Source organism: Lontra canadensis, unplaced genomic scaffold (genome assembly GCF_010015895.1).
Source record: "Lontra canadensis isolate GAN:19392208 unplaced genomic scaffold, GSC_riverotter_1.0 scaffold53, whole genome shotgun sequence".
Classification (NCBI taxonomy): domain Eukaryota; kingdom Metazoa; phylum Chordata; class Mammalia; order Carnivora; family Mustelidae; genus Lontra; species Lontra canadensis.
Window position 1 is genome coordinate 9,354,132 of NW_022631047.1, and position 20,390 is coordinate 9,374,521.

At 56.5% G+C, this 20,390-nt stretch overlaps 2 protein-coding genes and 1 non-coding gene across 4 annotated transcripts; all 3 read right to left on the reverse strand.

Moving 5' to 3' along the window:
- Positions 1–1,635: 1,635 nt before the first annotated feature.
- CUNH12orf57 (chromosome unknown C12orf57 homolog) lies at positions 1,636–3,164 on the reverse strand. The gene is made up of 3 exons (XM_032874706.1): positions 3,064–3,164; positions 2,613–2,789; positions 1,636–1,853 (listed from the first exon to the last, which is right to left on the reverse strand). The coding sequence occupies exons 1-3, from the start codon at positions 3,113–3,115 to the stop codon at positions 1,702–1,704; spliced, it is 381 nt and encodes a 126-aa protein (XP_032730597.1). The 5' UTR covers positions 3,116–3,164; the 3' UTR covers positions 1,636–1,701.
- A 221-nt stretch (positions 3,165–3,385) lies between these two features.
- LOC116877851 lies at positions 3,386–3,447 on the reverse strand. The gene has a single exon (XR_004384724.1). It is a non-coding gene; the product is annotated as a U7 small nuclear RNA (small nuclear RNA).
- Positions 3,448–4,369: 922 nt separating this feature from the next.
- On the reverse strand, positions 4,370–16,379 carry ATN1 (atrophin 1). Of its 2 annotated transcripts, none has more exons than XM_032874708.1 (10): positions 16,126–16,379; positions 11,338–11,532; positions 11,075–11,212; positions 10,808–10,921; positions 8,087–10,158; positions 7,635–7,857; positions 6,568–7,264; positions 5,533–5,676; positions 5,009–5,189; positions 4,370–4,860 (listed from the first exon to the last, which is right to left on the reverse strand). In XM_032874708.1, the coding sequence occupies exons 2-10, from the start codon at positions 11,362–11,364 to the stop codon at positions 4,827–4,829; spliced, it is 3,630 nt and encodes a 1,209-aa protein (XP_032730599.1). In that variant the 5' UTR covers positions 11,365–11,532; positions 16,126–16,379; the 3' UTR covers positions 4,370–4,826. The 2 variants fall into 2 exon arrangements, with proteins under 2 accessions (XP_032730599.1, XP_032730598.1); XM_032874707.1 differs by having other exon boundaries at positions 8,087–10,161; positions 16,126–16,374.
- Between the last annotated feature and the right edge of the window lie 4,011 nt (positions 16,380–20,390).

The following is a 20,390-nucleotide window of genomic DNA, read 5'->3' on the forward strand; positions in this document are numbered from 1 at the left end:
CACCATCCTGCCCGCACATGCCGTTTCAGGTCTCTGCCTCCCTCTCCCCTGCTTTCTCTTTGCACCCTGTCCTTGGCCCCGTGCGCCCAGAGCAGGACCTCTGCCCTTGGGCAACACATGGCTGGCTCTGCCTCATCATCCAGCTCTCGGCGCCCCTGTCCCCTCCTCCGGAAAGCCCTCCTGGATCCCTCCAGTTAACAATGCCATTGGCACCCCCAGACACTTGCTGGCACCTGAAGCCGTCTCATTTCCTGCATGACACTTCTGAAAATCTGAAATTAGTCCTATTTATTGGGTTCTCTGTGTTGTCTGTTGCCTCCCACTGGAATGAAGCTTTCTGAGAGCAAGGACCATGTCTGTCTTCTTTGCTAAATTATTGTCTGCACCTTACTAAGTACCTGGTCTATAGGAGATGCTCAATAGCGTCTGTTGCATGAATGATGCATGGGATGGGGAAGGGAAGAGACCCTGAAAGAAAGTGGGGCGAACCCCAGATGCCGGGAAATTCCGTGGGAAGCGGGGAGTTTTCTTTCAGACAGGGTATGTTTCAGACAGGGTATGTTTCCCTTTTAGACAGGGTATGTTTCAGGTGATGTGCGCTACCCAGGGGTTGGGGTAAGCAGAGAGCAGAAGTGGGGTACCAAGGGGACCAGAGAGTGAAGGGAGACAAGCAATGGAGAGAGAAGAAAGATGCGTCTGTCACAGGGAAGGTGCTAGAGACAAGGAGGAAGCAGAGGGGAATAAATGAGACTGGAGCTCCTCACATCTTGAAGCAGGGAGAGGAAGAAAACCCAGGCCAGGGTACCAGCAGCAGGTCACGCTCATGGTCCCACACCTGCCAGTGGGGAGCATACACCCTGCACCTCTCTCCCAAACTAATAGGAGACTGTGGCACCCGGGGGGACCAGGGGACTTACCCACGGGACAGCATCTCCCCAGATGGACGGGGGAGTCACAGGCAGAGGGCCACAAGGGGTGGGGCCGAGTATGGGCGCAGTTGTGCACAGCAGCCCAAACAGGTGAGGAGGAACGAGGAGCTCAGTGACTTCCTCCTCGATGCAGCCTGCCAAGCCAATGGCACCACAGCAGCAGGCCCCTGGTTTAATGATCCCTGGAGAAGGGACAGGTGGGAGGGGCTGGCCTCAGACTGCCCACAGCCGCAGGCCTCTCCCTCCAGTCCCACTGGATCGTCCAGGGCCTGTCTGTCCCCTGTCCTCACCCCTTCCCCTGGGAGGGGAGGAGCTACCTGGAGCTCCACCTGGAGCTCAAGCTGACAGAGCCACTGGAAGGAGGGGGGAGGAGGTGGGGGCAAAGACCAGGAAGTAACCCCAGCCAAGGGCGCACCGACCAATGGGGGAGCCTCCCAGTTCCCAGAAGCTAAGGGGCTTCCAAAACAGCCCAGGAGGCCCCTCTCCTCAGAGGAGGTGGCACCTGTGCAGGCTCACCACACAACCCCCCCTTCCCCCAGGGTATTGAGGGGCATGTCCTTCCTCCCATCCTGCCCTGGGGCAGGGTCGTTCCCAGTAGGAGCTTACAAAGGATCTGGACGGGGAGCTGAAGCAGCCAGGAATGGCGGAGGGAACCTGGGGCCAGGAGGTGGGGGTTGTCAGGGTCACAAAAGACTGACGCCGAGGCTAAGTCACAGGCACGTTTATTATCCTCTGGAACATTAAGGTCTTCCCTGCGAGGGAGGGCCGACCCTCAGGAGGCAGCCACACTGCTGCCAGAAGCAGGCCCGTGGGGAGGCAATGTCATGGGGGGCAGGAACAATGCCTTCAGCTTGCCGGACAAGCTAGCAATCTCGGGATCCTGGGCTTCGTAAGACTTGACCAAGCGGGCAAACTTTAGGACACCTGCAAGGGGAAGGGAGCATCAAGCCACGCCCTTAGGGGACAGGTGTGCCCAGACTTGGCTGGCGGGCAGCTTGAGCATGAGTCACTGGCTGTTACCCCTCTGGTCAGGTAGCTGTCAACAAAACAAGGCACAAGCAGGCCTCTGTCCTGGGTAGTCTGGATCCACCATTTCCTGGTCTAGACCAGGCAAAACAGTGAATGAAATACCCGTAAGCAGCAGGCCTCTCGTGATCAGGTGAACCGTTCTGGCAATTTACTCACAAGAACCCACGTATGAACATGCATAAGGTCTATAACCTGAACACAGGAGGGCTGTGGGTCAGCCGGGCTGAATCAATCAGCAACTCTGGGGAACACCATGATCTCATCAAGGAAACTGACCAGCCAGCCCTCCAACAGAGACAGCTAAAACCCCCTGGAGGGGCTGCAGAAGCATACTGCCATGCAGACACCCCACTAGAACTCATCAGAAGAGGGTTCGGCTCCAGCTCTGCTGTGACCTCGAGCACTTAGTTTACTACTAGAGTCTGTTTCCTCATCCTAAAGTGGGATAACAATATAATTACTGCTAAGTACAAAAAGCACTTAGGACTTCACCTGGCACAAGTTCAGAACAGACTCCCGGCTCCTATGGCCAATACTGTTCATCGGATTGTGGCTGCCTCCGTGTGGCGAGGCAAGGGAGGACGGCTCAGGGACCCAATGGGATCCAGCGCCCTCTCCCGGACCCACGCCACCCCCAACCCTCATCCGACCCACCTTCCCCGTCGCAGCTGAAGCCATAAGCCTTGATAACCTCCTGCTGAATCTGCGTGGCCACGGGCAGCACGAATTGCAGCATTTTGCCCATGTCGTTGCACGCGTTGTCCCGAGCCTCGTCCATGCGCACGGCGTTCTCTGGGGCCGAGAACGCCTGGATTACCTCCGCCAGGACCACTGCACCGCAGACGCATCCCCGGGTAGGAGTCGAAGCACGGCCGGCGGGCCCAGCCGAGAACGCAGGGAAGAGGGCAGGAAATTAGAGGACTGAAGCCAGAGTAACCCAATAAACTCGACCCAGATTCCCTGGCTCTAGGACCCCTCCTGGGGGAGAGAGGATGGAACCCTGTGCCCCCATTTCCCGGTGGTGCAACCACACCCTTCGCTCTGTCCCCTCCGCCCGCACCCTTCTCCAGCAGGAAGCCCACGCGGTGGCCAGAATATGCCTCACCCTTGGCTTGCTCGGCGCTCAGGGCCGCGGCTGGGGCCGAAGCGGACGCCATAGGGTAACAAAAGCTGCGCGTGCAGCGAAACCAACGAAATGCTCTGGAGAAACGACGCCTCTCAGAGTGGCTCCCAAAACCGATGGAAGGGAAACAGCATTAGCTGCAGCCGGAAGCCGAAGAAGCCTGGGGGCGTAGCACAGCGCGCCACAAACGCCCAACTGCTTTAGGAAACAGAGGACCACTTATGTAAACCACCAGACATTCGAAAAAATAGAAGGAGTATTAACCGAAGAAAAAAAAAATCTATTGTTATAAACCCACCACAGGAAGGGCCTTCCGGTAAAGACCGGAAAACCTGCTAGACAAATTCTAAAAGAGCTGTAACACTACAGGAAATGGCCTGGAGAGAACATGGGGTATCCAGGAACGCCACTATTGGTGAGGGTGAGCTCAGAGTGGCCTTTTCTAATCCCTATTGCTGTATAAGCGACGGGGAACGTTACAACTTTCAAAAGAAAAAACGGGGGGGAAAAGAAACTTATTTATATTACCCATTTCTAGAGTTTGGGAACATTGGATTCGAACTTATGCAAATGAACTCGAAGCTGATTGGCTGGGACGGCTGGTCACACCCCCTTCAGTTTTTGAGAACGTAGTGATTCGCAGCAATGAACGCTGAAAGCTAAGGCGGCTCTCGTGCTCTCCTAAAATGGCCTTGTGACGCCGAGTGTGCGCGCCAGCGTAGCGCCTTCCAATTTCTTTTCTAGGCGTTTGAAATGGTCGCCCGCTCCCTCCTCAAACATGGGGTACTTATGACTCCGGAGTTCTAATCGCTTTAACCCAATGAAACTACAGCCCTGCACCTCCGCTTCATAACCCTTTCTCAATCTATTCGACAAAAAGGATTCTGGACTCTGGTGACTCCTAGCTGTGGGGTCAGCAGCAGAAAGGCCTCCAAAGTCTGAGCGGCTTCCTAGGTCTGACTCTATCAGAGGCGTGCCCGTTTTTCCGCACCCCACCCGGGCATCCAGCGTCTGGACTGCCCTGCATTGCGAGGCAAGGAGGGACTAGCCCCGCAGTACCCCTCCAGCGGAGCCCCTGGGTCCTGCCGAGAGCTCCTCCGCGATTCCACATCTCTACACCCACTGTGTCCTGTTCCACAGCTTTCTTTCCAGGCACTGCTTACCCCCCACCTCACCCCCAACTCCACCCCCAAAGCCCGCAAAGAACCAGTCACAGCCATCTTCTGGGGAGTCGTGAGGATGTTTTTGTTTGGTTTTGGTTGGGATGTTTTTTAAAGAGCGTCATATAGATATTTATATATATAAATTATTAATGTGGGGGAGGGGCAAGGGGCATACATCGCAGAAGGGGCGCGCGCACAGGGACTGGGGACGGGCAGGGGCAGCACACGATGCTACGCAAAACAGCCACATCTAACAGATGAAATCATCACACCAACGGGGTGGGGGAGGGGCGGTGGCCACCGAGGGCTGGGCATGGGGGAGGAAGAAAGCAGGGGGACAGGAAAAAGGGACCTGGTCCAAGATACTGTGCGCTTTCTGCCCCCACCCCAACGCCACCTCCCCACCTCTGCCTAGCACAGGAGCCTTGGCCTTCCTCTGTCCCTTCCTCCCTCCCTCTGCCCAGCTGCTGAAACCCTGCTAAGGAGCAGCACCCCTCCCTCCTCAGCTCTGGGGGGCGGGCCCGGAGGGAGGCCTTGGAGGTCCAGATGCAGGCGCCATGAGTGCTCTCTTGATGGCAGGTCCTACAGCGGCTTGTCGCTTTCCTTCTTCAGGTGACTGATGGAGAGATGAAGAGCAGAACCATGAGATTGAGGTCAACCCTGCCCAGGCCCCCTGTCACAGAGTTGGATGGTGGGGCAGGGGCTCCTCCCCCCGCCCCAGGAACCCGCAGCCCGCCCCTCCGCGCCCCAGGAAGCCAACGCACCTGTAGTAGTCCTCCTGGGCAGGTAGCGGCACACTGTGCAGCGGGTGGTGGGCGTGCAGCCACTGCTGCTGCTCTAGGGCCAGGCGCTGCAGCTCAGCCGACTGCGCGTGCATGGCCTGCAGCTGGTGAGCTGCGGACATTGGGGCAGAGAGGGAGGCTGGCAGGTCCCGGTAAGGAGCAGCTGTGGGCAGGAAGGGCAGGGGACAAGACCGATGGAAAGCTGAGCACTTACTCTGGGCTGGGAGACAGCTAGCCTCCTTACGTACAGAGGTGACGGAGACTAAAATGCTTATTGGGAAAAGCCAGTCCTGCAAGTTGCCAGCCGTTGAGATGATTCAAACCTCCGCCTGGCACTCAAACCTGCACCTCTCTTGGGCAGGGCCTCAGCCCTCCTTCTATTCCCAGCTCCTCTGGGTACCTCCGCATCCCCTCCCCAATCCCAAAGAGGCCCATCCCACCACCCAATCTCCTCCTTCCTGCCCTTATCTCATCAGACCCTCCCCCATCCCCACCTTCATCCTTACCAAAGAGCTGGTGACGAAGAACTTCGTTCTCGTGCAGAGGGTGAGGAAGAAGGGGGTTGGGGAGGGTCCCAGCTGGGTAGGGGATCCGGGTAAGGTGAGACCCTGAGGCCAGGGGGTCAATGAGAGGGTGCACCGAGGCAGAAGCTAGAGGGTAGAGAAGAGGAAGGTGTCACGAAAAGGCAAGTTTGGAGAAAACCACGCATGTGGGTGAATGGATCCAAGCCGGAAAGAGATGGACAATCAAACACAGAAAGACCCAGTGAGGAACAAGGAAGAGCAAAGGAAGAACTAGGGAACTGGTGGGTGGCCAGGACAAGACCTTACTGGAGTAAGGGACACAGGGACACACAGAGGCCAAATAACAGGAGATTACAGTTTGTCAGAGGGGTCTGAGGAAAAGGAAAGAGATGTGGACTGCTTAAAGGAGATAGAGGGGACTAGAAAGTTTAGGAAGTAAGACAGGAAGAGACAGAGGAGGTTAAGAGAGAAAGCACAAGGGAGCCCAGAATGACCAGGACTGTAAGGTTAGATCAGGCAATGTTCTGGACAATAATATGGCAAAAGGACAGTAAATAAAGCTCATTAGTACCTAAGATACCCCCAGCCAAAGCTATAAGGGCTCTTTCTGGAAGGCTGTAGATCTAGAGATAGGGAAGAACATGAGAACACCTCCACTTGGGAGGAGGAAAGATGGCAAGAAATGGTAACAGGATTTAATCCAAAGGAGCAAGGAAACAGGTATGTGTAGGGGGGTGGGAGGTGTGGTCTGAGGGCAGAAAGGTAGCATTCCCTCCAAAGTTTCCTCTACCACGCATGGAATGCTAGACTCTGAAGTGGGGTAGGGTGTGCACTATTACAGTCCCTGTGGCAAGGCTGGGGCATGAGAAGATGGGGGGATGACAGGGAGGCAAAGATCAGGGGAGCAATCCCCAGAAAGAGGCTCATGCCAGACTTTAGAGGAGGGAAGTCTTGGCCTGAAGAACAGAAAAGCCCAATCACTTGCCAGGAACCAAAAGAAAGTAGTAGGAGTCTCACCTGCATGGATGGCGTCCTGCTGGTGGAGATGCAGGTGGGAGTGGATGTGGGAGTGCTGGTGGTGATGGGGGGTCACATTAAGCATCTGCAGCCGGGCCAGCGGGTCATTGCCCAGGGCTGCCACTCTTTCTGCATGCTGCCTCTCAGCTGCCAGACGCTCCGCATAGGACATGTCAGGCCGCAGGGCTGGCCCAGCTGCCAGCGCTAGACGTTCTCTCTCCAGGGGCCCCAGACTCGGATGAAAAGGAAAAGGGTGCAGGCCGGGTGGGCCAGGCTGCAGAGCCAGGCCCCCATGTCGGGGGAACGGATCAAGGCCTGGCCCTGGGACCCCATGTAGGGGTTCCAGCTCACTGGGCTTCACCTCAAAGCCAGGCTTGAGGCGGTCACGGAGGTCTCGTTCACGGGCTTCCCGCTCCCTCTCCCGGGCTGCTGGGTCGCTGCTGTACAAGGCCGGGACATTGTAACCCAGGAGCCCCGGGTCCACTGCCCCTAGGGGCACGTAGAAGGGATGGTTGCGATTGCCAGGAGACATGACGTGGGGTCGGGCGTATTCACTGAGCGTGCGCAGGGCTGGAGTGTCAGGACCCAGGTAGGGGGGCACTGTAGCTACAGCGCTGCCCGGCTCAAACGGAGGGCGATGAGGCACAGGGCCAAGAGATGGGCACTCCACTGGCGCCCGGCCCTCCTGAGCCAACTTCTGTGGAATACAGGGGAAAAACAGTGTCAGGTCTGGAAAAAGGCAGCTGGTCCTGAGCTACTCATATTTCTCGCCAGCTGAAAATCAAAACGCTTCACTTTACTAGAACTCAGTTAAGCGGGAATTTCCCTAACCATTTCTCCGGGATTTTGGCTCCCCCTACCATCTGCAGATACTCTGATCTCAAATTTGTCCTCCCCCAAACCCAGGAATGCGAGGATTCCTCCCGCTGGAATGAATCCTTCCGTCTCGATTTCCCGGGCTGCCGTGCCTCCTCCTTTCCGACAGGGGGCGCAATGACCCCCCCCAACCCACCCTGCGCGGCGCAGAGGGCCAGAAAGGCGGATGGCGCATGTGGTGACGCACTCACCACGCTGCGTTCCAGCTCACGCTCCTTCTCGCGTTCCCGCTCCTTCTCTCGTTCCCGCTCGCGCTCGCGCTCCTTCTCTTCGCGCGCGCGCTGCTCGGCCTCGCGCCGCACCTTCTCCACCAGGTCGGCCCGCTTCTTGGCCAGCTTGGAGCCCTCCAGCGGCACGAAGTACAGGTCGCTGCGCGCGCACGAGTTAAAGCCGCGGTCCAAGTGTTTGTTGAACCTGCCGGGCGCGAGGGCGGCGCGGGCTTAGCCCCGGCGAGCTGCCAGATCGGCCCGGCGGTGGCCCTGCCCCCAAGCCCGCCCGCGCAGACCGTGAGGGCGAGGCCAAGTTCTGGAGTACTTCAGAAAGCACCACGAGAACGAGTGGGGTTCCCCGCACCGCTCTTTCCGTTGCCTCGCTCTGTCGATCCCCATTCCAGGCCCAACCGCACCCCGGCCCGGAGGCTCACCTGGCTGACTGGCTGGCATGGCTGGGCACGTCTACCACCTTGGGAGGGGGCGAGGGGCTACGGGCCGGGGGCACTGGGCTCTCGGGGGTCTCATACTCTTCAGCGGGCTCTTGCTTGATCTGCGTGGCGTTCAGGGGCGGCCCGGAGGCAGGGGCTGCAGGCGGTGGCGGCAGGGATGACAGGCCTGAGGGCCCGGCAGGTGGCAGGGGCCCTGGCCCCACAGTGGGCGACCCTGGCTTGAAGGTCCCTGGGCCCGCGGGCGGCGAGGCGCCTCGGTAGCCGGGTGGGGTCCCTGTTCGGAAGGAGGGAGGCGACCCTGGCTTGTATCCCGGTGGGGTGGCCGTCTTGTAGGCCCCTGGGGACGGGGCTCTCTTTCCATAGGGCGGGGGCCCAGGTGGGGAAGCGGTTTTGTAGCCTGCTGGCGAGGAAGCCACTGTGGCAATGACCGTGGAAAGCGTAGCCGAGGAAGTGGTGACCGGAGGGACCGGAGGGACCGGCGGGAAGGGGTAGGGCGCTCCTTGGGGGCCCTGGGAAGGGGAGGGGTGTGAACATGGGTAGGATCCTTGAGAGGAAGAAGAGGAGGAGGAGTTGGAAGAGGAGGAAGAGGCAGGGGGGCCGTTGGGGCCTGCTTGGCTGTAGGACACCTGGCCGTGAGGTGGGGGCAGGTGTGCTGGCCCTGTTGGGTAGGGCCTCAGAGACCCCAGGGAGGGAGACATGGCATAAGGATGGGCATGGTGGGAGCTGCTGCTCTCCAGGGGGTGGGGATATGCTCCAGGTGGAGGGGGCCCAGAGCTCCCATGATGCTGCTGCTGCTGTTGCTGCTGTTGCTGCTGCTGCTGCTGCTGCTGCTGCTGCTGCTGCTGCTGTTGCTGCTGCTGTTGCTGCTGCTGCTGCTGCTGGTGGTGATGGTGATGTGTTGGGGCTGGTGGGTGGCCTGTAGATTGGCCTCCAGTTGAAGGAGGGAAGGGACCTGGGTGGGCATTGCTGTTGGCTAAGAGACGGCCATAGGGAGGAGGTGGTGGGGGACCCTGGCTCCACACAGCCTGGGATGGAAGGGAAGGCTGAGTATACTTGGGTGGCTGATTGGAGACAGTCAGGCTTGTCGGGGGAGGGAAGGAGTGGGGATAACTGGGCAGTGCCTGGGAAGCTGGGTACTGGGAGGCAGAGGAAGAGGACGAAGAGCTGGAAGAGGAGGCTGCTGCAGAGCTACTACCAGAGGATGAATATGGATACCTCATTGGGGGGGCTGGGGCAGAAGAGGAGGAAGCAGGCGGCAGAGGATGGGGTGAGGGAGCAAGAGTGGGGCCCTTCTCTGGGCCAGGAGGAAGTCCACCCATACCCTGCCCCATGGCATGGGGAGACGGCAGATGCCCAGGTAGTGGCTGGGCCCCCAGGCCAGGAGGAGAGGCTGAGGCATTGTTAAGGGGTCTCAGGGCAGGTGGGGGAGGCAGGTTCGGTGTCACATGGGGGAAGGTGGCTGGTGGTGGAGCAGAGGGCAGGTTTCCACCACCCACTGGAGTGTTAGGTGGCTTTGTTGGGGGAGCACCACCAGCCCCAGAGCTTGATATTGAAATGGGGGTGGTTGGTGGGGGGTGCTGTTTACCCCCAGTAGGAGCCCCCACTGAAGAGGCAGCCCCTCCCCCCTTGGAACCCATTGGGGGTCCAGACAAAACTCCTCCACCAGTGCCCCCAGGGTAGAGCTGTGGATGAGGGGGAGGGGCCCCAGGAGGAGCCTGGAACATTCGAGATGTGGGGGGCTCCATGGGAGCATGATATCCAGTGGGTGTCACGGAAGGATGGGGCTCAAAGCCAGGCTCTGGCTGTCGGGGGGTGCTGTCTTGCGGTGAAGGGGAGGGAGGAAAGAGTGGAGGTGGGTGGTAGGGGCGGGCTGGGCCCTGGGACAGGCCAGAAGATGAGTCGGAGTCATTCTCCACACTTCCAGGGCTGTAGATGCTGGGAGACGTGCTTCGGTTATCTTGGTCAATATCCCTAGGGTCACTGCTGCCATCATCATTGAGGCTCCGCCCATCTAAACTATCCAGATCAGAGGGAGACTGTGGCCGAGGGAGCTCCTGCTGCAGAAGAAGGAGGACCATTTTTTTTTTCTTTTTCCTTGCTCTCCCTACATTTGGGGCCTCCCTTGCACAAAATCATTTCTCCCAACATACCACTGTACCATGTGATGAATACTCTTGCTCAAGCCCACCTACCATGTGGGGATTCCCCCCCTCTCCCCACATTCTCAGCCAGTGTTGTTTCCCTCCCTGGGAAACTCCATTCTTTCCTCAAGTGTCCATCTCAAGCACCTTCTCCCCATCCACAGCTAAACCCAAATCCCTGTCTTCCACCAGCTCATATCCACCCTCTTCTCATCTCCTTTCACCCCATTAACTACACATGCCAGAAACCCGTGGTTTTTAAAAAGACCACTCCTGCATTTTCCTTTTGAGACCTCTCACCTTTAATCTCCTCCCCAGCCCCTTCATGAAACCAGGACCTGGGAATAAAGAGCCTAGAATCCCCCACACTCCCAGTCCCCTCTGGCCCTGCCTGGTCATCTAGTGACCTGGCTACATCCCTGTCTGACATGTTAGGACTCCTTTAATAAGCACCAGGTCTCTCATATCCCAGGCGGGATTACAGTAGGAATCGTGAGTGAAAGGAAGTTTTCGGTTAACAGTGGTCAGAAAATGGGTCAGGATGGCTGCTAGGGTCTCCCACCTCAGTTTTGGTCTTTTTTGGTGCATTGGTCTCCTCACTTTCACTCTCTGAGATCTCCTCACTCCGGCCCTGCTTGCTGACCTTTGGGGTGGAGGCTTCCTCGACGCGGGCCTTCTGTTAGAGAGAAAAGAGAAAATCCCTGTCTTCTACCTCCCAAAGCCCCCACCGTCACCCTCTGCCAGACAGGAAGTTCCCCCACAACACACACACACACACCCTCAGCTCCAGTGCCTTCGCATCCTGTGGGAGGACCCGAGGACAGAATACCTTGGCTGTCTGCCTAGACTTCTCGGCTTTGCCATCACTGCTGGACGTGCTGACCCCTCCAGGGGAGGCCCGGCCCCTCGATCTCAGTTCTTCCCGGGGCCCAGGGGCCTCTTTCTTCCGTCCACTCCTCATTGACATCTGAGGGAGAAGGAAGGAAGCACCTGACTTCATGGTGTGCCTTATTTCTGTTCTACTTCTCCAGGCCCTCACCCCTAGTTCCTCCACCCTTCATCATTCATGTCTGTCATTTCAGCATTACTCACTGAGTCTTTATTCTGTCGTGTCTTCATTCTTCAGGCTGTGGAGACCCCATTCTCCTCTGCCTGGGCAGCTGAATACAGAAACTTCTCTGCTTCCCCCCAAGTTCTCCACAGCTGTGGTCTGGGAAGCAGGCAGCAGGTTCTCCCAAGTGTCCAGTGCAGGCACCTGGAACTTGCAGGATCTGTTTTCAGTGAAGCCTGTTAGAAGAGACCACCAGAGTCTCCAAACTGGGGAATAGTGTCTGAAGGGGATATCACTGGGCTTATCGCAGCCCAGCCCTGGGCCTTTGGGCCAGGAGGCATAAGCTTCCATAAGACATTGCTGGCCTGCCCCGCGGGCCACCCAGGCTATCTACAAGTGAAGCAGACTTTGCTTGCAACATCATCTCTTTCATCTCTGGAGAAAGTAGAAAATTCAGATGGACCTGTGAGGTCACATTATTTACCCTTCATGATACCTAGGAAATAAATACCTGTGTGTCCATGAGTTCCACAGAACCTTACCAGGGATCGTAAAGAAATGTAGCTCAGGGCACTTGGGTGGCTCAGTTGGTTGGCTCAGGTCATGATCCCAGGGTCCTGGGATTAGGTCCCACATCAGGCTCCCCCTACTCTGCAGGAAGCCTGGTTCTCCTTCTCCCTCTGCCTGCCACTCCCCCTGCTTGTGCTCTCTCTCTCAAAATTTTTTTTAAAGATTTTATTTGACAGAGACTGTGAGAGAGGGAACACAAGCAAGGGGAGTGGGAAAGGGAGGAGGCAGCCCTCTGAGCAGGGAGCTGGATGCAGGGCTTGATCCCAGGACCCGGAGATCATGACCTGAGCAGAAGTAGACGCTTAATGACTGAGCCAATCCAGGTGCCCCAGTCAAATAAAATCTTAAAAAAAAAAAAAAAAAAAAAAAAGGTATCTGAGATAGTAATTTACTGAGTGCTGTCTTATGTCAAGCCCTTACAATTTCACTGAATACTTATAACCAACCCTCCAGTATTCTTATTTCCATTATACAGGTGGGGAACTGAGGCTCAAAGATTGAGATTGTGATTTGCCCAACTTTATGTGATGAATACACAGAAGCCTGTGACAGCACCAGAATCAAACCCACATCTCCCTGACTTCAAAGCCCATGCTGTTTCTTCTAGACTTTGCTATAGTCTCATCAGAAGCTGGGGGGGGGGGGGGCGGAGAATTCTCAGAAGGCTCAGATCAGTCCCAGAGATATGAAAAGAATCTTTTCACATCAGAGTAGGTGGGAGAAGAATGTCCTGTTCTCTAACACAAAGGCACACAGTCCTACCAATCCCAAGCCCAAACCTGGGTATTCCCAAAGTGCAGAACTTTATTTCTGGGAGCCCCCTGAGGCTCCCTGTCTAGTGCTTGGGTTCCCTTAGGCTAGAAAGTCAGGACTTTCACTTTACCAACCCAAGCAGTGAGGATCAGTGAGCACATAATACAATAATACAAAGTTACCAGTTTCTGAGTCTGTACCCCCACTTGGCTTTGACAGGGACACACACCTCACCACCTGTCTATATCTGTACCTGTATCTACAGCCAGCTATTTTCACTCACACTTGTTTTTCTAGCTAAGTGTCACATCTCTCTATTTTATTGACCATGAAGTCCTTTGAGAGCAAAAACAGTCTCTTCCCACCATTTTCTTCCTTTCTCTATCTCCCACTGGTGTCACATATATATGGGTGCTCTGTTCTGTCCTTGCCATTGACCTGTAAGCCCACTCACTTCAGTAGGTCCTTTTGAATAAAATGCTGCTGGCTTTGGTGGGAACAGGGTAAACTTAGCTACCTATTACTGAGGTAGAGGCCTGGCTAGGTAAATGGCATTTTCACAGTCAATAGCATATTTCTCCCAAGGAATACAGAGTAATTATTTATTACTCATCTCCACTGAACTCTACTGAGACAGGCGGTGAGGGGGTGAACCTAACCTTTACAGAAAACTTAAATAATGATTTACTTAGAGTCACAAAGAGCTGAAACACAGCTCCAGGTCTTCTGAACTTAAAACCCATGCTCTGCCCAGCAAACCGGCCATCTTTCTTCAACTACAACTATTACATTTTGGAATTGTTGTGTAGATGGGTTTTAAGACATTGTCAAACCCCCTCAAAATCCAAAGAACAAAACCCAACAGAAGAGAAGGGAAAACAATCCCAACAAAAGCACAGCAAAGTTGACTATTTGTGACTGGAGTGTCTTTGCCACTCCCACTAGAGGAGAGTCCCCATGTCTCACCCCAATCTCAGAATCCGTTCACCAAGTCAGTTAGAGCGAGGAGATCCAAAAGCTCAGAGAAATGCATGAATGGAACTGAAAAATACAGCAATAAGGATTCCCTCCCCCTACTGCCACTGTTTTAAACAGATAAAATCTGATAAAATTATCAGTGAGTAGCTTTGAAGGAGAAAAGCAGTCATAAAAGCATAGGTAATCCTGGGGGAAAGGAGCGGCAAGGGGAGAGCAGTTAGGGTTGGGCTGTACATGACATTTCTGAACTCAGAGCACGCTTTAGCATCAAGGTGAGCTATACTCCATCTTGCCCTAGTAGCCCGTCAGTGGAACTAATACTTCAAGAACACCTACTGTGTATCCGGCAACACACTATGCACATTCCCCTTCACAGCCTTATTGCAAAAAAAAAATGACAAATACCAGACTGGGGAGATGCAAAAGTGAGAAAAAGGGAAAGAGTCTCTAAGAACAGGAAAAGAAGGGAGAAATATGAGAAGGACGTCAGAGGGAATACACAATCGAGGCACAAGGCTTTCTGGGAAAGGCTTGCAGGGTGAATTTCAGGATTGCTGGCCCAGCCCCCAATATCATTCCAGACCTGCTAGACTAGCAAACCAGTCCAAAGTGACTCCTAGATAACAATGCACCAAGCTAAGCCTTTTTAGAATGCCAGGTTGTCAGAGGGACCTCAGAAATCATCTATAACCTCTTCATCTTACAACAAAGCCAAGACTCAAAGAGAAGTGACTGACCCAAGGCCACAGTTAGCGGTACAGCGAGGACTAGACCCAGTTATCCTGGCTCCTGTTCCGGAGTATTTCCACTGCCCTCTACCCTGGGCCACCCTCACAAGGGATGGGCTGGTTGGAGAGCCCAGCCCCCCCCCCAAGGTCAGGGAAATAGAAGGTCGAAGGTTAGCTGAGGGCAGGGGTCACTGTTGTGATGTCCCGGACAGAGGCAGAGGGAGACTCAGGGAGACTCAAGCTTAAGAAAATGTCAGAATATCAGTGCAAAGAAGCAAAAGGACTACCAAATACAAAAAGTTCCTAATAATAAGGTAGGCAGAGGCCAGAAAGAACTACCAAAAGATGGTGTAACTTGAACAGGAGCATTCCCATGCTCTCACCATGCCTAGGGGAAGGAACCAGGAGCAACACCTATGACCTGAAAATAACATGTCTACCTGTTCCAACAGATTGCTGGATGAAAGGTGGGTGGACCCCCTGGGGAACCTCCCATCCACCAGCAGCACCAGAAACGCCTTCCAGAACAAGCCAAGAGTCCCAACGACAGAGTGAAAGGCTGAGGTCCATCAAAATCCTGAACCCCCACCTATAGGACATCCCACTGGATCACTACTATGGCAACAAAATGGTAGAACCTGCCCCTCAAGAGTCTATCCCAGGAGTCCATCTGCCAGCCACTCCCACTCCAGTTGCCAAAGCAACTCCTACCCTTCCATGGCACCCTCGGGGAAGGGAGCTGGAGAGTACCTGCCCCCGTGGAAACAAGCCCTTGCACAAAGAGCAATCTCTGAGATCCGAACAGAGAAGTGAAATGAAGATATCCGAAATGAAGATATGACCCCCTCCACAGAAACCACAGCTCCAGGGTCAGCCGCTGCTCTAGGGATTTGAGGGAGGAGGTCACAACTTGTCTGGAGTGCCTATGAGATTGTTCAATTCTCTCCTCCTCCTCCACCCTCCCAGAAACCCTTTCTCCCTAACTCTCCCTTCAATGGTCCCATCTTCCTCCTCATTAGTTCTAGGGGGACCACACTACTCTGCCCCAGTGTGCTCCTCTCCAAGAAGTTAACTGTGGCTGGGATTGGAAAAACAAGGTCAGAGGTGGCCTGAAGTGGACGAAAGAAAATCGAATCACAAAGGCATCCACTTCCCACTTCCACCTCATAACACCTCTGCTGCTGCTTCTCGAAGGTGGACCTCTCCTCGGCCCTTTCAGAGCCTCCCTTTCCCCAGGTTCCATTCTCCCTCATCAGCTACAATCCCTCTCTTTCCACCTACCACACCCCTTCCCCATTTCTCACTTCCCTTCTATACCTTGCACCCTCAACCCCGAGTTCTGAAACCCGGACTCTGGGCCTTTTCCTGGAGCCCTAATGCCCCACCTCGCTGCCATATCTCCATTCCTTTTTTGCCTTCGCCCGAAGCCCCCTCGCGGGCATCCCCCCCCCCCTTTTTTCTCTGCCAACCCTCCACCTCGGTGCTTCTCTTTTGGTCCCGGGGTCCCGGCTACCCTCTTGCCCCATCAGCCCTCCTCCTGAGAGACCCTCCCACCTCCCTCCACCTTCCCGGTCCTCCGGGTGCCCGGGCCCCCATCCCTCCACCGGGTCCGGCCCCACCCCCTGAACCCCCCCAACCCCAGCCTCAGCCCGGGCAGAGCCCGCAGTGGGGGTACCGGGTCGGGAAAATAACAAATGGAGGCGCCGGCGGCGGCGGGAGGGGGAACTGGAAGGGGTGGGGGTGGGGAGCCGCGAGCCAGAACCCAGGCGGGCCCGAGGCCGGGACGGCAGCAGGTCTTACCTGGTCGTAGCTCGGGACGGCTGGCTGGCTCCGAGCGAGATTCGGGGCTCCGGCGCCTCTGGGGGGCGGCGGCGGCCGCTCCCCCGCCCCCCTCTCCTCCTCCCGGCTTCAGTCGCCGCCGCGACGGCGGCGGCGACGGCCCCGGCCCCCCCGGAGGGCGGCCCCCATCCCCCCCCTTTTCCCCCACCTGGCCCCGATAGCCCGCGGGCCCCTCGGAGCAGATCCCGGTCCGCGCTCTCGTTCAGCCCCTCCCCAGGCCCGCCACCTCCCCCCGGCCGCCCGGAATGCCCGGGCCGCGCTGCCCGCCCCCGCCGCGCCGCTCGCCCCCGCGGCCCGGCCGGCCCTCTGCACGGCTCTGACCCGCCGCCTCCCGCCCGCCGCCCGCGCCCGCCCCGCGCAGCCCGCACTCGCGCGATCCCCGGCCCCCCTAGGCGGCCTCCGCCCGCGGCCCCCGCCCCTTCCCGGGCGGTCGTCCCCCACGCCTCACCCCCTCCTAGCCCCTCTTCGAGGCCAGCGGTGCCCCCTAAATGGGTCCCGGCCCGAGGCCCCGGCCCGACGCGGGGCTGCGGGCGGGCTGGGCGGCGCGTCCGGCGACTCGCACAGGAAAGCGGACGGCGAAGGGAGGGAGCTTGGGAGAGGGGGATGGGAGAAGGGAGGAAGAGGGAGAAGGAGGGAGCGCGGAGGAACGGAGGAGAGAGGGGCCAGGAGGGAGACGCGAGGGAGGGAGCGCGAGGCAAGCTGCGAGGGGGGAGAGAGGGGGATCCGGAGAGGGGGAGGCGCTGTGTGAGTTGGCCGAGGCCGGCCGAGGGGGCTGGGGCGCGGGGAGGGGTTCGCCGAGGCGGAATGTGGGGAACCGGAGAGGGCTAGGTGGGAGGGTCTATCGGTTTTAAGGGCAGAGAAGGGGGGAGACTGGAGAAGTTTGGGGGCCGAGGGGGTCTGCTGCAGAGAGGAAGTGGAAGGTTGTTGGGTGTGTGGCAGAGATTGGTCTAATGGGGGTACATTGCGAAAATGGAGCTACGTGGGGGCTTTGGGGGACAGTAAGGTATGTGACAAGGAGGGGTGACTAAAGCTTGGGGTGACACGTAGCAGGAGAGGTGGGGGCGATGATGCGGAGAATGGGATGGAAGCTTGAGGTCATGGGGAGGGGAAGAAATTGAAAAGATGTAGACATATATATATATATATGCGGATGGTGTTTCTGGAAGAGAGTAGTTTGGAGGTGATTGGTGTTGGGAAAAGAATAGAGAACATAAGAAGGGGGGGTGATGATGGAAAGCTGGAGAAAGTCCAGAGATGTCAGCATGGAGAGAAGGAGAAAGGTGAGGAAACTTAAGAAGGGATGAAGGAGGTGGGGGCAGAGGCATATTCTTGGGGACCTGTAGAGCTGGGTGGGAAAGGGGTGGGAAGACACCAGGATGACTGGATTCTGGAGATGGGGGGTTTCCAAGAGAACTGAAGAGGGTTTGGGTTGGCTAGACAAAGGTGGATACAGTGGGGTGGGGGCAAAGGGGAAGTGGGTAAAGAAGATTAGAAGGAAATGTAAGATAAACAAGGCCTTTGGTGGCAGTATGGAGGGAGGTCAGAGATGGGAAAGACCAGAGTGGAGATGGGAAGGGAAAGCAGTAGAAGGAAATGATAGAAATGGAAGAGGGCGAGCACCCCCATGTAGGGAAGGGATTAATTTATAAGAGCTGGGCACCATCTTCAGGCCCTTATGTCTGGTAGTGGCTCCATTTTCCTTCTCAAACCTGTTCCAAGTCATCACAGATTGTACTCTGGGCCCCAGGGAAGGGGTCCAGTTCCCACTGGCTCAAGGTGGAGCCAAATCCCTAGGTACTGTGGTCCCCTAATCCCAGTCCTCCTACTATGCAGACAATCCCCACCCACCCCCAGAACACAGGTTTTTCCTTCAACCCTCCCCCTGTCAGCCAGCCAGCCATTTCCAGTCTTGCAGCCTGAAGCCAGCACCCCCACCAGTCCACCACCAGTGTCTTCTTCTGGGCTGTCTCCCTGGCCCCACACCAAACAGCAACATCTCCCAGGACAAAGGACACCAAGACACTGGGTGATTTTTGGCAGCTGAGATTGGGAAGGCCAGAGAATGGGAGGGAGGCGGGCTGGGAAACTGGAAGAGCTGGAGCTGGAGCCTGGATTGGGAGCCCTTACTAGTTCTCCAGATTGGGGGTGGGAGTAGGGCAAGTGAGGGGGCAAGCCAGCTAGAGGCCAAGGATGGGCCCTGAATGGTAGGATCCCACCAGGCTTCTGGAAAGGAAGGAGGTTGGATTTGTAGCAACTCAGTGGGTTTTGCCTCATACTTCCTTGGGCCAGGCTCAGCCAGGTTCTGGGACTACCAGAAAGCTCTAACAGATTCTAAAGCACTGGAGAACCCGAGCCAGAAGGCTTCTGTGGCCTACCAGTGAATCACCACTCTTCTGCAAAGCCTCTGTATTGGCCACTCACTTTTCTACCCCATGCCCACATTTTTTATCCCTCAGGGCCCTCCAGAGACCAGGCCAGCTCCCTATCTCCTTCTCCCCGCTGATCCCTGCCCTCCCTTCCTCAGTGCCCTAGAATGGCCCCAGCTCCTTCTCCCCACCCCCACAACTTTGTTCCAAGACTCCTCCTCCTCACTCTCCGTTGCATTTCCTCTCTTTCTGAACTTCTCAGTTCAGTCTCCCACTGGGCCCATGGCCCAGGCCCTTCCCGCCTCCCTTCTAGGCTGAACTGCTCTCTCTTGTTTTTTAACCACTGAGGGATAGGCTAGGATGGTGACACACCTGAACCCAAAAGAAAAATTTAGGCAGAGGTAGGAATGGAAGATAAGGAGCATCAGAGAAGCCAGCGCCTACTACCTCCAATTCCTCTCTGACCTGAGGACCAGGCTCACCACTCAGCTTTGGGGTGCATCACACACACACACACCCCACCATCACACATCCCAGCTCCCTTTATGGCCCCAGCCCCCCACAACCCACTGGTATCTAGGCAACGGCACAAAGGGAAAGTGGGGAGAGGGGCCTGGGAGGCCCAGACAACTAGCTGTAACCCAATCCTACAGTACCTGGCAGGAGCGGGGGCGGGGGGGTGGTGGTGGTGGCTAGGGTTGGGCATGGCTGCCAGAGAAGGCCACCTAGCAAGGAGGGAGGAAAGGGCAGAGGTCCGAAATAGTCCTGGTCAGTTCAGGAGTTGGAGAAGAAAGATGGCTATCATGGACCCCAGAGAAAACCGAGAGGCCCAGAGAAAAGTACAGTGTTCCCCAAGGGAAACGGAAAGGGGCGCCAGGAGACAGGAGAGAAGGGAAAGACGTGATGTCCACACTGAAATTAAGAGGCATAGAGAAACAGGGGCAAGAAGCTCTTTGAACTGAAAATGGCTGTGGTGTCAGTGACACAGAAAGAAGAACAGAGAAATGGGTCTTGCCCATACAGGAACAAATCCTCTTCTAGTCCTGGGGCTGGCCAGAATGGCAGAGAGCACAGGACCAGAACTCAGAGTAGAAGCAGTTTAGGAGGCCCACAGAAGGGACAACCTTGAAATTCCTCCCATCCCACCCCTAGCTCAGGGTGAGTATGGCGTCCAGCGGAACCTTGCCTCCCTCTAGTGGCCACAGCTCCCCATGTGTAGCCCCTACGTGCTGGGCTTGGTCTGTATCCCAGCCCTAGGAGAGAGGGTTTCTCCCTCTGGGTGGTTGCTGGGCCCCAGTTAAAGTCAGTCAGGGCCCCCTTGGAGCTGAAGAGTGATAGTGGGTCTCCAGCCGCACATGGGGGCCCTATGCAGGCCAACCCAGCACTCATGGCTCTGACTCCCCAGTTTACTAGAAGACTCCATTTCCTCAGACCCTCCTCTGTGTCCACTGGTTCCACTCTTTTCCACTCTTCTCTCCCTAGTTCTCCATCTCACAGGTGATGCCCACACAGTGCTGGTGCAGCTCAGAATGGCCTGTGGGGAGACGCCTAGATAGGAACTTCTCTAGTCCATGGTTTGGTCTCCTACAGGAATCTGAGAACACTCTGAACCCCTCTTCCTAAAAACACACACGCACAAAATCTTTGACACTTCTAAGAATGCTCAGACTCCAGACTTGAGAACCCTTCATTTGCCTGGGTCCAGGCTTCTGCTGGCAAGGCAGGGGAAGGAGGGTCCCCACCTGGCCAGGGAGGGGTAGCCAGTGCCATCATCTTAGCCATGCTTGTTCGGTTTCCTCCTCTTTTGGGTCCTCCCCAGCTCTGCTATGCAGGTTTACCAACTTCCGGGTGCTCCATCTT

What these genes read in the sequence shown, in the direction of transcription:
- CUNH12orf57 (XM_032874706.1), bottom strand. Translation starts at nt 3,115, where the DNA reads ATGGCGTCCGCTTCGGCCCCAGCCGCGGCCCTGAGCGCCGAGCAAGCC. An exon ending in GAGCGCCGAGCAAGCCAAGG is followed by an intron (nt 2,790 to 3,063) that starts GTGAGGCATATT and finishes TCTGCGGTGCAG; the next exon opens with TGGTCCTGGCGGAGGTAATC. An exon ending in CTTCAGCTGCGACGGGGAAG is followed by an intron (nt 1,854 to 2,612) that starts GTGGGTCGGATG and finishes TTCCCCTTGCAG; the next exon opens with GTGTCCTAAAGTTTGCCCGC.
- ATN1 (XM_032874707.1), bottom strand. Translation starts at nt 11,364, where the DNA reads ATGAAGACACGACAGAATAAAGACTCA. An exon ending in GCAGGACGCCATCCATGCAG is followed by an intron (nt 5,677 to 6,567) that starts GTGAGACTCCTA and finishes TCTACCCTCTAG; the next exon opens with CTTCTGCCTCGGTGCACCCT. An exon ending in GCCCAGGAGGACTACTACAG is followed by an intron (nt 4,861 to 5,008) that starts GTGCGTTGGCTT and finishes TCTCTCCATCAG; the next exon opens with TCACCTGAAGAAGGAAAGCG.